At 32.7% G+C, this 16,509-nt stretch overlaps 1 protein-coding gene across 2 annotated transcripts in view; it reads right to left on the bottom strand.

Annotated features, from left to right (window-relative positions):
• Positions 1–15,234: 15,234 nt before the first annotated feature.
• The window catches only part of LOC149483596 (neo-calmodulin-like), a 162,521-nt gene continuing 161,246 nt past the window's right edge, over positions 15,235–16,509 (bottom strand). For both annotated transcript variants that reach the window (XM_089702725.1, XM_089702726.1), the window contains 2 exons: positions 16,140–16,288; positions 15,235–15,597 (listed from right to left, as the gene is read on the bottom strand). In XM_089702725.1, the coding sequence (XP_089558851.1) occupies positions 15,566–15,597; positions 16,140–16,288 (181 nt within the window). In that variant the 3' untranslated portion in view covers positions 15,235–15,565. The remainder of the gene's footprint in view (positions 15,598–16,139; positions 16,289–16,509) is intronic.

The raw sequence follows: 16,509 nt of genomic DNA, 5'->3' as shown, positions 1-16,509 counted from the left end.
TTATGTGAGGCAATTATTTAAAATTGAAGGTAAGGCATGTTTGGATGTGATAAAGTTTACAGGGTAAACGTGTCCCAATTTTTGCTTTACTGATAATAAGAATATATTTCATATATAAGGGGGCTACTCACCTACCTGCCGCAGGGGCTATATCGGTTGCACGGCGGAGGAACTTCGGTTGTTCTCTAAATTGCCCCTGCTTACCTATACACATCACAATTAAGGGGCCAATTAAGGTGCAATTCCAATATTACCCCTGCTGTAGGTGTGTGAGGTGCCCGCATTTACTATAATAGTGCATTTATGGGCAGACTGCGGCTTGTGATCCACAACACATTAAAGTTATCTGAAGGGCCTCTGCGTATTAGACCTGTGTTCCTACTAAAGGCTTCCAAAGGATCGGGTTTCTTCCTTCATATATACTACATAATATATTATCTGAATAAATATTACATATTCCTTCCCCCCGGATCTCGCTCGCGAGTAGACGTGTAATAAGTTTATTTTTGTTCGTCTATCAATATTAAATCGAATTTCAATTTAGTTAATTCTCGATCAAAAAATAGGAGTGCATAAACGAATAAGAGGTTAACGTATTAAGTGCGACGCTGACTTCTGTGCGCCTGGTACGAGAACAAATCGGGGATAGCCACGCCCAATTGGAAACTCCGCCCGCCCATGCCCAACCTCTTCTGGCGGCTTCCAATCACTAGCGCGCCCATCTCTTCTACGTCATCCGCAGTGAGTACACCTCTTGATATTGCTACATTCCTGGTACCTCGAGAGCGGAGATAAATTGAGGTGCGAGTTTGCTAATGCGCTGCAGTAAGGAACACTTAAATAGTGAATATTAAATTACCATTATTTTAAATGCAACGCACACCACCCAAAGTCTCTTCCATGGAGGGTTCAACTAATGCTGCTGTAAACCAAGTTTCGAGGACTAAAAGACAGCGTACAAACAACTCCCCACACTCCCCGTCTCCGTCAATTGATAAGCAAGATGAAATCATGTCCATGCTCTCGAAAGTGCTTGCGGAGTTGAGCGAAATACGTAAAACAAATATCGAAATGAATGCATCCCTTGAGTACTACATTAAACAATGCGAAGATTTAAACAAACGAGTGGTATCTCTTGAAAGCGAGAAGGCGAAAAGCGAAGATTATATAAAAAAACTGGAGAGCAAACTGGAAGAGTCGGATCGTCACAATCGAAGCACATGCCTGGAAATAAGGGGAATACCTGCGAAGCCCCGCGAATCTAAACATGAACTTTGTTCTCTTGTAGAGAAACTTCATTCTAAATTACGAGTCGATTACCAACAAAGCGATTTAAAAGATGTGTATCGAATAAGGGGTAAATCAGCCACTGATAGAACTTTAATCATTGAATATTGTTCGACTATTACGAAAGCTAATATACTACATGCAAGTAAAAAATATAACGCGTCAAATACAACCGACCGACTCAACACTGCTCATTTCGGCCTGGGGGACAAAAGCTATGTGTACGTCTCAGAATATCTAACTCCAAGGACAAGACGGTTATACTTTTTGGCTCGGGATTTAGCAAAAACAAATAAATATGATTTCTGCTGGACCTCGAACGGACGGGTCTTTATCAGGAAAAGTGAAGGTTCGCCTCCTATAATAATCAATAGTGAGCAGCAACTCGTCGACCTGAAACAAAAAAACGGGTTAATAAATACAGTGTAAATATGTTTCTGTGCAAGATAATATGTAATTGTTGTTTACTATGTTATGTGTACTACTTGATATCTTATATGTTGTTAAAAGTACCCTTGTTGTGTAAATATACACTAAAAATACATTCATACTTCATATATCTAATATTTCATAACATTTTCACATACTTCTCACCAACCATACAATCTCACACACTCAATCATCAAACACAATATCTATTATTACACACTAATACTAATTTAAGGTCAATCAGCACCTCTCATATTTTCATGTGGCATAATCTGACCTATGTTATTAAATATGGATAAAAATCAACAATCTAAATTGTGCACATATATAGACAACTTCATTGTAACGAATGCTAGGAACTGCTTGCCAGAAGAGTGCAGGTCTTTTGTCACTTTATCGAAGGATTCTTTCAGTATTCTAACGTTAAATATTAGAAGTATTAATAAAAATTATCCAGCTCTCGAAGTTCTTATACAAAGATTAGATATGCAATGTGATATCATAATACTAACAGAGTGTTGGATAGACAATGAGAAGCCTTATCCGAAAATGAACAATTATAGCACATCGTCTACTAAAAACTGTCTAAATCAAAATGGAGGCATAATTGTTTACTCAAAAAGCGGTCTGGATGTATCTATTAAAGAGCCAAAATTTCAAGACGCTAACTGCCTTCTTCTGAATGTGGGAAATGAAATCACTATAGTGGCCCTATACAGATCACCATCCATTTCGGGAATAGATCCTTTTCTGCACTCGTTGGATTCAGTCCTTACCACGGTTTCTAAATGCAAGACTATCTCGGTTATAGGAGATATAAATATTGACATCCATTCCAATAGTACAGACAAACATTCTACCACTTACCTGGATTTACTAGCTAGTCATGGACTTCTAGCTAGTCACACGCTGATAACCCGTGGGAATAGGTGCCTTGATCATGTAATGCTCAAAACAAGGTGTCAATATACCACACTTATTATTGACACTTATGTAACTGACCATAAGCCAGTTATGTTAAATATAATTAAAGAAAAATCTAGTAAATTGAGCTTTAGTAGAACTATAACTAAAATTGACGTAATAAAATTATGCAATGATTTGAAGGCTGCTGACTTTAGTGAGGTTCTCGAAGCAATGGATGTTAATTTGGCGACAGATATTTTGTATTGTAAGTTAATTAACCTCATGAAATATTGTTCTAAGACCTTTAAGATATCAGGTAAGCAACGAATACTGAAACCGTGGATTACACCTGGAATTCTCCGTTGTATAAAGACTCGAGACAACATGCACATAAGACTGAAAGACGTTCCTAATAACCAAATTCTAAGGATTACTTACCTACGTTATAGAAACTTTTGTACGAAATTATTAAAAAACTTGAAAAGAGATTATTACAAAGCTGAACTTCTAAAACATCAAAACAATATCAAAAAAACATGGCAGGCAATAAAAAAAGTCACTAATACTGAAAGAGATGAAAATAAAAATGTGGGCCTAATTAAAGTAAAGGATAACCCAACTAGCTCTATCAACTTTATAAACGATTACTTTGTTGGCGTGGGAAAGACTCTAGCTGAGAAGATTAAAGCCACAGCTATGTCAACTAAAATAAACCATACTCTTTCACAAACTAATTCCATTGTCATGTTAGAAACAGACCCAGACGAAATACTTGGCATAATTAAAAATTTAAAGAGTGATTGTGCAGCGGGATATGATGGTATCACAGCGGAAATCATTAAGAGCTCGGCTACTGTGCTTGTGCCCGTCATAACTCACATTTGCAACCGAAGTCTCACGACAGGGATTTTCCCTGATGCTTTTAAAACTTCTATAATTGTTCCTATTCATAAGGGTGGGTGCAGCGATAGTGTCGAAAACTACAGACCCATCTCTATTCTCCCGGTGTTATCCAAAGTGCTTAAAAAAGTTATAAACAAACGACTAGTGAGTTTTCTCGAAAAATACCAAATTCTATCTTCATCGCAATATGGTTTTAGGGAGGGCCGATCAACTGAAAATGCGGTATCCAATATCTCAGAATACATTGTTGATAATTTGGACAAACGAAAAAAAGTAGTTGGAGTTTTTCTTGATTTAGCAAAGGCATTCGATACGGTTTCGATACCCACCCTTGTGGATAAACTAGAGAAAGTAGGTATCAGGGAGAATGCACTGTCTCTACTAAAAGATTATCTGACAAACAGGAAACAAAAAACTAAAATTGGTGACTATATCAGTGAAAAACGGGAAGTTAGCTATGGTGTACCTCAAGGCAGTGTACTCGGCCCGAGTCTCTTTTTGGTCTACGTTAATGACCTCTTTAATATCTCCTTGAAGCAAGGTAAAATTTTCTCCTATGCTGACGATACAGCTCTAATATTCACTGGGAACAGTTGGCAGGAGGCTCAGTCAAATGCTGAGGAAGGATTAAAACAAGTAATTACTTGGCTTCAGAATAATAAGCTTTCCCTTAATATAGCAAAGACCAAGTACATACTTTTCTCCCAAACGCGTAATCGTCCTGAGCAAATTTCATTGAAGGCACATCTGAGCTGCCAAATTTCTTCCTGTGCATGTCCTGAACTGGAACGCGTCACCTCCATCAAGTACTTAGGAATTATCCTAGACAGCAGGTTCTGCTGGAAACCTCACATTGAGTATCTAAGTAAGAGAATTCGAAAGCTCATTTATGTTTTTAAAAATCTCCGAGAAGTCGCAGATCGTGACCTAATAATTAAAGTCTACAATGCACTATGTAAGCCACTACTAACCTATTGCTGCAGTTCTTGGGGAGGTGCTCCAAGTACCAATATGTTAATTCTGGAACGGGCTCAAAGAGCGGTATTGAAAGTCGCCATTTCCAGGCCTTTTTATTTTGGTACATCAGAGTTATTCGCTGAATGTGGGGTACTAACTGTAAGACAACTCTTTATTCAAAAAATTCTCTTAAATCAGCACCGATTAATCAGTTCTAACCCTATAGGTAAAAGAAGGAAAGATAAAGTCTTCTCTAAGCCCAAAACAAGCACTAAACTTGCTCAACGCCAGCAAGCATTTCTTGGACCTCTCATATACAATAGAATGGCCAAAGATATTGTAGCACTGCCTTCGATGTCCATAAGAGATGCCAACAGTGCCATAAGAAACTGGTTGATTGAGTGTGATTATGAAGCTATTGAGAGAATGCTTAAAGTTATTGTCTGATCCATGTTATTTTCTCTGTCTTGCCACAAATCGCACACACACACGCACACACACACACACACACACACACACGCACGAACACACACACACACATATTCACACATAGTTACACACTTATAAATAAAGGCGTTAATTTAGGCGCAGATTTCATTTAGTTTATAAATTAATAAATAAAAATGTAAATTTAATCTTAATATGTTTAAATAATGTTTTATCTTTATGTATAAATAATTTTGATTGATAATATCAGATAATTTTTAATACCTGAAATATAATGAGTACCACTTACCTTATTGTGTAATCAGGAAGGGTTGCAGGCCTACGATACAAGCTGTCTTAGTGTAGGTCTGCAGGTCATATTATCTTTTTAATCATCAGGTCCTATTATAATATCCTTGTATTTTTATGTTTAATTAATTAAGATAATTATTTCTATGTATTTAATTTTGTATTTATGGTGAATAAATGATTATGATTATGATTATGATTATATAGTTTATTGGTGAAGGTAATAATAGGTTTTAATTAATTTTAAATTAAACATCACCGCAAACCTTAACGATTTGAGTGGAAACTAATTATTCTTGAACGTTGTATCTAAATTAAGTCCTAAATGTAAACAATCAAGGACAGCGATATATCTAAAGTTTTACGACGATTGTAACTATAAAACCTTGCTATTATTACTCTGAATATAAACCACAGAACAATAATATTATGCTCGCAAATAAAACTTAGTAAAATTGCAATATTGATATTACAGTCTATATTCAAAAAACTATTTATTCTAAATACTTATATGGATATTGTAAAAAATCCCTGATCTAGTTCACTTAGAAGCAATTACACACTTAATAGTTATTCATTTCGTGCGACCTTATATGGCATATGACTTTGACCTGGTCAAAGTATTTAATAAAAACTCTTTACAAAAAAGGTCAAACACTTCTTCATACCTTCTAAAATGTACTAAATAAGTTTTTGTATACAATATTCATTTTCTCAAACAATGTCTTTGATACACTGAATGGAAAAGAAGAAGGAAATTTTTCGCTATCATGTAGGTACTTAAGTCATTTATTATGACGTCTCAGAAATAGGTGTCTATCAAAAGAAAACAATTATTAATAGGTAAGCTTTATCTATACTAATATTATAAAGAGGAAAGGTTAGTATGTATGTATGTATGGTTTTCACGCATAAACTACTGAACCGATTACAATGAAATTTAGCACACATATAGAGGGTAACTTGGATTAACACATAGGATAGGTTTTATCCCGGAAATCCGACGGGAATGGGAACTATGCGGGTTTTCCTTTGAAAACGCGGGCGAAGCCGCAGGCGGAAATCTAGTAGTTTATACATATATAGAATCTGTTATATAGGGTACATGATTTTGGAGAAAAAAAGGAAACGGTATTTAAATGAAAACATATAAAAATTCGCAAAGCAATTTAGATCTATCGATGCCACCGTTGCTCTTTGACCAAACTAGGCCACTCACGTACCCTCATCTCAAATCGAATTAATTCTATTGAACCTAAGATGTTTATAATGTTACATCATTGTTTTCAACTGTAACTGCTTTTATAATAATTGTAGCTAAAAATATTTACCATGATATTATATCCAGAGTTTTAACTATCACTACATAGTATAAAACAAAGTCGCTTTCTCTATCCCTATGTCCCTATGTATGCTTAAATCTTTAAAACTACGTAACGGATTTTGATGCGGTTTTTTTTATAGATAGAGTGATTCAAGAGAAAGGTTTAAGTATATAATTTATTATGTTTTAGACAAAGCGGACGAAGCCGCGGGCGGAAAGCTAGTCGATAACAATGTAAAAAGGTAAGTGATTTTGTTTTTAAGTAGATAAATAATATTAAAATGCATGAAATGGTTTAGGGATTACGAAAATCTATAAGGGAACGGTTCTTATGTCATAATCAAAAGCATAATTATTAAAAGTTTAAAAAAAGGCAATTGTTTTTATTTGGCAATCACCACGTTTCACGCCTCCGTGTTTTGATGCTTTTCATTCACTGTAATTTTCATCTAAATTTTCTTTAAGCCCAGTGTGTATATATGTATTATGTATTGTAAAGTGCGAAATAATGTATTCTTTGTGATATACATGTTTATGATTCATGGCGCGATTCGTGGCTAAACAATGATATTGAAATCGTAGTATTATGTTTATTTTATTTGCTGAGGTTTTGAGTTATCTCCTTATTGTTATAGGAATAAACGGGTTTATTAATACGGAGCCAATCTTAATCTATGTACCTACAGTTTATTAAAGAGTTGAGATAAATTATGTAACTATTCGTTAGTTACATTATAATCAATGTTTTTTATGCGATATAATATGTGTGATATATTTTTGTGATAATTGCCTTTCAATAATACAAGTACTCTAATAAAAATTAATAAGGTAAAATTAGTAAGGTGTACACTATCTTCCCATATTTGCAACTGTATATTTCATGCTTGGTACTGGTTGCTTGGAAGAAATTGCTGTTTAGCAATAAAGCCGCCAATTGCTTCTGATATCCTTGTATTGTAAAATTAAAAATTTGTGTGCAATAAAGAATATATAACTATAAGGTAGCGAAAAAACTTAGTTGTGAATGTTCAAACTGTTTTTCTGAAATAAAAGTGTAAGAATGTATTCACTTTTTGAGGGAACGAGTGCCACATGCATTGAAAACTGTGTAATCTACAACATAGGTATATTATTAATTGTAATAAATAACAATTTATTTGCATAAATTTTCGTATTTCCTTCTTTCAACATAGATAGTGATAAAAATAATGATGTAAAACTTACAGACAATTTACCATACTAAAGGATATGTCTAATTGTTATCTTAAAAAAACAGAAGTAACACTAATTGTCATAAAGTTATATTTACTATTACAATACTATCACCTTAATTAAACATGGTTGTAAAAACACGACGAAAGTAAAACATACATTTATTGTGTGATGTTTTATTTCTTATAATTTGGAAGGTGTGATATGGAGATGGCTTTTATTATCAAGAACTGTTTATAATACTTTGTTGTAAGGGCTTTCCAACGTCTTCGTTGGGTTCAAAATTATAAAGCAATGCAGTTTTAGCAATGCTAAATAAAATAATTACTCTATACCTGCCTAAGGTATAAAATAGTATTATATTATCTGTGATATAGATATATAACTATAGAGCTTCTATGTAGAGTTAATATAAATTTGTATCAGAAAAAAATACGTTACACATTTATTGTGCAATTGCATCCGCTTTCTAATCTTAAATAACAATTTACTAACAAATAAGTGTTACCAGCCGCTAATTGACAATAATATATGTCAGAGGTCAACATATATTTTTACCCCACACCGTTGTTTGGGCACTTTATCAGTAAATAATAAGATAACTAAATAAGTTCAGTTATCAGCCCCCACATCACAGGCGCATGACGCGTGACAGGCGTGTGAGAACGCTGGCATGTGATTGGTCGAGGCGGATTGGCGCGTGCGCATGACGTCATGCATGTGTTTTTGATTTATCTTGCAGTGTTTGCTTTTTAGGGTTCCATACCCAAAGGGTAAAAACGGGACCTGAACGCTGGCTTGTGATTGGCCGAGGCGGATTGGCGCGTGCGCATGACGTCATATTATGTTTATGATTTATCTTGCAGTGTTTGCTTTTTTAAATTCCATACCCAAGGGGTAAAAACGGGACCTGAACGCTGGCTTGTGATTGGTCCAGGCGGATCGGCGCGTGCGCGTGACGTCATTTGTTTATGATTTGTTCTGCAGTTTTAAGGGTTCCGTAACCAAATGGTAAATGGGATCTTTTCAATGAGAGATCAGTGGCCGACTGCCTGTATGTCCGCCCGTCTGGCACCAGACTGTATCTTATGAACTGTGATAGATAGACAATTAAGATTTCGAAGACGATGTATGTTGCCGCTACAACAACGAATAATTAAAAAGTGAGGGTAAAAAACGGTTGACACGGTTTTAGATTGGATTGGTGAACTGTTTTGCATTTGCTTTTTAGCTTATTTGTATGGAACCCTTACTCAGTAGCGTGTTCGACTCGAACTTGACCGTTTTTATTTTTAATTAACACTCGTTAGTTGTTTAATAGACATGTAGAGTATTTTTAGGTTGGACAATTAAAATATTTTGTGTGCTGTATGTTTTATAAGATAGGTAGTACGCATGTGAATTTGTATAATTTTTTTAATAATATTACATTGTATTTGTTTGCATTTGATTTGGAGCAAGTGTTATACATTTAGAAATAAAAGTATTGTTAAGTAATTGAAACGCAATTTATTCATTATAATATTATTAAGTGTAGGTGTGTACCTACACTTAATAATATTATAATGAATACACGGGGAGACTCACCCTGCATCCACGCACACTGTAGACTGTAGAGCTTTCTTTAAAAAGCTCTACAACACACAGGGTTCTTTAGAACTCAGTGGTGTTTTTGAAAGGAAAATCGCGTTTAAATTTAAATGCTTTACTTTTCATAGCTTAGCATATTTATTATAACTGCTATGTATGTACGCTATCTATAGTAATTCAATCTTGTTTATACTGTGTCTAAAAAAGGAATAATAAAACACAAATCACGTACCAATTTTATTAAAATCTTTCCATACGAAGCTTGTATAATCATCTAGACAATTACATTGATCTAACGCATAACATACATGTATAACTTCGTAATAATATTACATATTTATACACTTTATTATTTCAAACGTTCAATACAAATTTTACCACCAAATCAACATTTATTTGAGCTATATGAGAGATGATAGCAAGTTTGTACTTTTAAATAACTTTTAAATCTTTAATTCTTATATTAAGTTAAATAAAATAAAATATGTAGTTTTCTGATAAAAATACATTTTAACGAAATAGGCCATTAGAATTTGGATTAGTAACAAATATGATCATAACTAACTAACGTAAATATAATTGTTAACTTACACATACACTGCATACACATACTTGATTATTTAAAACAGTTTGTAATCTTTGATTATTTATTATTCATTTAAATAACTAATGATTTTAGATCTTTTAGAATTTTTTTTATGAATCCATCAAGGCTTAGGTTTAATTGCTTATAATATGTATATTAAAACCAATTCATTAATATCATAAATGAAATTTAAAAAAATAAGTAAACATTAATAAATAACAATTTTTTAATGAAAAACTCTAAAAGATCTAAAATCACGTAAAAATATGTGTGTATTTATAATTAATTATACACCTAATTAATTCATAGTAAATAATCTTTATAACTTTTTCAAAATAAATATTGTAAATAATTTGTATTTATTGCTTGTGATATGCTCGAATATAAATTTAATAATAAAATATAATTTAAAAGTTTCGAGTAAAATAAACAATTTTCAAAATTGACTTGACAAAATGTTTTTTATTGTCGATCATGTAATGTGCTATTTGGTTATATTTTAAGCCAAATGGAAGCCCATTTTAGCTTTCGATTCTAAAAATATTAATGAATTTTACGAATATTATTATATACAGGTATACATTGATATTACATAGCATATAGATAAGCAGAATATGATATAATAAATATCAATGTGTTTTACTCGTTTCGAATTTATTCTTTCCTAAGTAGGTACATATAACTTAAATTTAGGTTTTCGTCATTTCCTATTGTTAAACCGCGGTCACATTGATGTTACTTTCGAACATATAGAACTTTAACCATGAATTTGAATTTGAATTGATTTGAAATGCTATATTAATGCATCTACAGACGCTCCGATTTGGTTGGTGCCAACCATCCGACCACGACCAAATCGGAAAGTGTAGAGAGTGGTCGGTCCGACATAATTATTATTAATATTGGTTTGACGTGGTCGGATGCGCCAGCAATACCGACCAAACCAACTTCCTATCCGATCCAACCAAATTGGAACGTTTGGAAGCTTTGTTCCGACCAAATCGGCTCATTCCATAGAGAAATATAGGTAATTGGCTCATTCACATTTGCAACGCCGCCGGTGTAGGACGTCAACATGAACGCCGAGGGAGTTACGGTCACCGAACGTGACATATTAATAAAATTACTGGAACTATATAAAGACTTTCCCTGTTTGTGGGACTTAAGTAACAAAGATTACGCAAATAGAGATGCCAGAAATCAAGTGTATTTTATTATGTTAGAAGTATTAAAAAAATTGACAGTGCGGCTACATTAAACACCTTAAAAAATAAGTTATAAGAGCCGCATATGACTGTAATTTTCTCTATTTCTATAGTAGAATTTAGCCCATTCTCTTCGTACTATGGTCAACTGACATATTACTCTATGGTCAACTGACAGTTGGAAGGCCACCCGTCGGACAATCTGTAGCAATGTTGGAATGGTTGCCATGTCGGTTCCAATATGGTTGGCACCAACCAAATCGGAGCGTCTGTAGATGCTATTAGCCACTGTCTGTGGTAAACCATTACAAAACTCAAAACTGTGCCCATTTTTTGGACGTCGTGAATTCAAAAAGAGTTTTTAACAGTACTTGCACTTTAGACACACCTTTCCTCCTTCGATGTATTATGTATTCAATGTATTTACTATCATTAAGCTCTACGCTGTGACCGCGGCGTATTTTGAGATGACTCAAAAGTTACCTTGAAGACGTTACGCTGGAAATCATGTCTTCCAACATATAATTTTTAGTGACATAAGATTGTATGTGTTTGAAAATTCGACGCAAATATGAATACTGTGCTTATAACTGTGTTGGTTAAGGGTGCTTTTCCACAAACAATGTGCGAGAATGTGTAGCGAGGAATGTGTCTGTAAAGAACCAATCGTATCGCTTCATTTAGTTTGAAGTTTGAAGCGATACTATTGGTTATTAACAAACACATTCCTCGCTAAACATCCACACATAATTGGTGAAAAATCACTCTAAAGCGTGACGATGTTAAAAGATACAATAATCTCTTTCACACATAGCAAAAGTCACACATGCCATCTTAACATGTATTTTGAATAACATTATTCTCTCGATTTCATAAAGTTACCCTTTTCTTGTAAAACTGTTAAAATTACTTATAACATTCATTAATAAACCCTAGTTTTACAATCAGCTGTGTGAAAGGCTAGCCTTTCTTGTACCAAACTCTAGTTTAATAAATTTGTATCATTAACGGTTAAGTAATTTTGCATGTTTGTAAATCTAGGGCTTTTTATATCAATGCTTTGTTACATTAAACACTCAGCACTAAATCTAAACCTATATAATCTTTCGCATTAAAACCTGAACTTTACCGCCTTTCTTCAGTCAACCTTCGTTATTGGAAGACTAACTAAAAATCTTTTAGATCGTTGGATTATACAAAATAACTATATTCATATAATTCTGGGAAAACAGCTCTACCTTACAAATTATTATTTAATAGCATTTTTCTATTGTTTTCCAGCTAATAGCGAAAACTGTATGTGTGTATTAAAGACTCCTTAATTCAAATTAGCCTTATACAAAATACTTTATAATTTTCCTTCCATTAATAACTTTTAGCAACTCTTGTATAATAAAGGTAATAAATTTGTATCGTCTTAATTTAGTGAATATCATCATATTATATAGAAAACAACAGCACAGGAACATCTACCCTAATCAATACAAAATATGGTTTAAAATTGATTATTATTGTTAAATATCTGGTAACGCCTGGCCTGATTTTCCCAGAATTACATCAATATTCAATACAACATTACTCTTCTTAAAATTTCGATATATCATGATCTAACTTTTCTTCACGAATAAAATACACAACCTTTAACTACTTCAACATTTTCGGGTACAAATTTGAATTATTTACTCTTTATACAATGCTAGAATATTACTTCGTTATATGTATTTGCTAAAAAAATTGTTTAGTAATTTTGTACACAAGACATTTCTTGAAATCGTTTATTACGTTTGAGTTGCTTAAAAACATGTTATGAATCAGCTAATAGGTAAATTATTAAAATCCAAAGAATGCTATTATAACATTCCCATACGGTTATTCACTAGTTTTAAACAAATAAAAACGCACAAAATCTGAAAAACTTTTCACCATAGACGAAAAATTAAAATGTTTTCGTTTAGTACGTTTACGTTGTTTGAAAAAATACATGTAAAGGAAATTGCTTCAGTTATCAATTTCCTGCTGATCAAAAAACCTTCAAATAACCTTTTGAAGTATTTTTCAGTCACAATAAGTATTTATAACAACATCATTACTTGAAATTTACAAAACCTTGATGTATTAATTTTATTTTCTGTTTCTGAAACAATATATTTCTACATAAACATACAAAAAAAAATATACGGGCCGAATTGATAACCTCCTCCTTTTTTGAAGACGTTTAAAAAAGGCTACCAAAAAGTAAACAGATGACTCGTAATTATTGCGATTTCAAGAAACGTAAAGTATACTGTACTATCTACATGTATATTGGACTAATATTATACATTTAACTGGACCTGGGTTCAGGACAGTCTAGATCTATCTAAACAGTAATAAATAAGATAAGATTGGTTTATGTAAAGTATCCTGAATCCAGGATTGTAACAACATAGAAAACTAGCTTTTTACAGCAACACTTTGCAAACATAACAATAATAAAATATTGTTTTTGCCTTAACAGAAAAAAGGTATAATTTAACATAGAATTCAAGTGAAGAAAAAAGTTAGTTGTTAGAATTTTAAAACCAATATAGATTTGAAAAACGAAAACTAATTTCAGAATGAATTTTAAAAAATCATTTGTAAATAATATGCTTATTATTATAAGTATAATATAGATACATTTTGTTCATACAGGCTAACCGAGAGAACAGAAAAGTCAACGTACCTTATTATAGATAAAAATAATAGGTGATTAAAAACCATTGAGATAATATTACTATACGTATGGAGGAGACACCACGAACAAAATCTGTGCGCCATTTTTTTGCTCTAACTAAGTTTTAAAAATTATTATCTAGTTGGGTTCTTACCGATGAAAGTTATTCCTTTGCACTTTTCCGTATTATTTGTATTATTTGTGCAATATCGTAACACACACGAAGGCATATTTGATGCGTTTCACTTTAAAACCATTAAAAAAAACCGCTCAACATACGCCATATGGCGTATGTTGAGCGGAACATAAGTGATGTAGGCGGTGTCGTCTCCATATGTATAGTATCTCAATGTTAAAAACACAATATTTTCAACGACAATATTAATAGGTAATCAAGCTTTTAATTTTAATGAATACAAGATGGCAAATAAATGGAAAACATGACTAGATAATTAGACGTAGCGTAAAGTGAATTATACATAAAAAAAAACCATAAATAATTTACAATAACGCTTATATTAAATTCTCCTTCAAAATATTTGAACACTTTGTTATTTCTATATTATTCTATCGCGTACACACAGTTCAAGCAAGCTATGATGTACAGTTGGTAGCAAATGTCTTTGGTGCTTTCTTTAGTTGTATATTTTATCCAAGAAAAAACAATATACTTAAGTCCAAGGTTGTTCTAGTTTTATAGTTACGTGAATTAGGTAATTAGGCTCCTCACAAAACATATGATTACAAACAAACATACGTCTTGTTTCAACTTCAGATAAATTTAGTTACCTATAATATAGTTTAACTTAAGTTCTACAGTATTCATATATACTGTAGAAAACAATCTAATTATTACAATTTTTTCAATCTGTTTCAGGTAACATCACGTAAGCTCACATAATACAAGGGTTTGTGGAAATCTGCATCGGAAAACTAATATTTTCAAAGTTTAAGGATCTAGAGTGGTATGAAGCGGAATATTATATGCGATCAATGATATAATGGTCGTAAAAATGAGTTTTATAGCAAACAATAGCAGCTGAGTATACCTTTTATTGCACCTTTACTTTGGAACCAATTGTACATAACATTTATACGAACACACATCTAATTTACAGATTGGTCAAAATATTTTCTAGTCGAAATTGCCGCTTGCCGCTCTCCTTAACAAGTAGGTATATAACACGAAAAAGTGAAGCTTGAAGTACATTTAAATTTGCCCTTATACAAAATTCATAGCAAATTTATTGAAATGAAAAAAATCATCTTTGCTATTTTTTATAAATAGGCGAAAATTTTTTATGAACCTACAATTAATATTTGTTTAAAATTTTAGATAAACACTTCGATAACAAATCTGAAAAATATTGCAATACATTTAAACATAAGTTACACGAAGTTTAAAAAAATTGTTCTTAAACCAAAAAATAATAATAACATTAAAATATAAAGCTTAAACACATATAATTATAATAAACTCCTTCACACAAAGCTCAACAGTCGTTAACAATCCATAACCTAAACAAAACGCTTACCTAAATATTGTTCCATCGTCACGTCATATCACTTCGCTACACATAGAGCATCACTAGAAACCACTTGAACCAATCGACAAGCACATCACTAAGTCAGTTGCTAGGCAACTAGATAAGAGTTTCTTTCCCTCCGAGCTCAGTCAACTCCTTGTGGGGAAGCGAGCGTGGTGGAGGGCGATCTCTTCTGGGTTTATCTGCATACTAGTTTTTCGACGTCAATATTGTCACAAATTCTGGAAACATACAATGGTCATTTATTTTATTTGTTTTCAAGATTGAATATTTTTTCTCAATCAACAAACTTATACGTATTATATAAGATCAATAATATTTTTTGGCATTAGAGAATCAAAATTTCTTTCATAATATCATAATATCTAGCCTATGAACCAATATTAAAACTAAGACAATAATAAAAAAGGTATTTCGTTTTGACATCAGGGACGGTGAATTAACTTTTCAGTATCGTCATATTGTGTGCTTCGCTTTTCTTTTCGTTAAATGTAGACTAAGTCTATAGAAAAGAATAGATATTTATTCAAAATCGATTGCAAATATCAAAATAGTTTTACAAGTAAAACAGCCAATTAAAGAACCTTCTAAAAACAGCCAGAGCATAATAGAAAATGCACTCAACATATTATACGTAGAACAACCCGTTAAAGAAAATGCTGTCAATATATTATACGTAAAGCAACCAGTAATAGAAGCTTCTCATTGATTCCTTATTAAAAAGATAAAGGAATTAAAAAAACATTTCCCAAATCAAACCCACCATCGTAATTGACCATGCCGTCACCATCGAGGTCAGCCTCGCGGATCATGTCGTCCACCTCCTCCTCGCTGAGCCGCTCGCCGAGGTTCGTCATCACGTGCCGCAGTTCTACTGATGATATCAGCCCGTCGTTGTTCTTGTCAAACACTCTGGAATATTTGGTACCAATTTTATGTGTTTAAATTCATGAATAACAGGTAAAATTTTTAGGTTTATTTTCAGGGTGGAAATTATATTAGAGAATTGTTTATTTTTTGTTCTATTCTTGAACTTTAGTTTTTTCAAATTAAACTTTGTAAGGCGATGTGTGTAAGGTACGGGAGGATTGTTTGTGAAGTTTCATTTTTAACTTTCATATTAGTATTTTCAG

The sequence above is a fragment of the Colias philodice genome, chromosome 13 (genome assembly GCF_061535455.1).
Source record: "Colias philodice isolate Cphi_HAF_F1 chromosome 13, ilColPhil1 Martin Lab GWU primary, whole genome shotgun sequence".
NCBI classification, from domain to species: Eukaryota; Metazoa; Arthropoda; class Insecta; order Lepidoptera; family Pieridae; genus Colias; species Colias philodice.
This window is presented reverse-complemented; position numbering and strand designations above follow the sequence as displayed.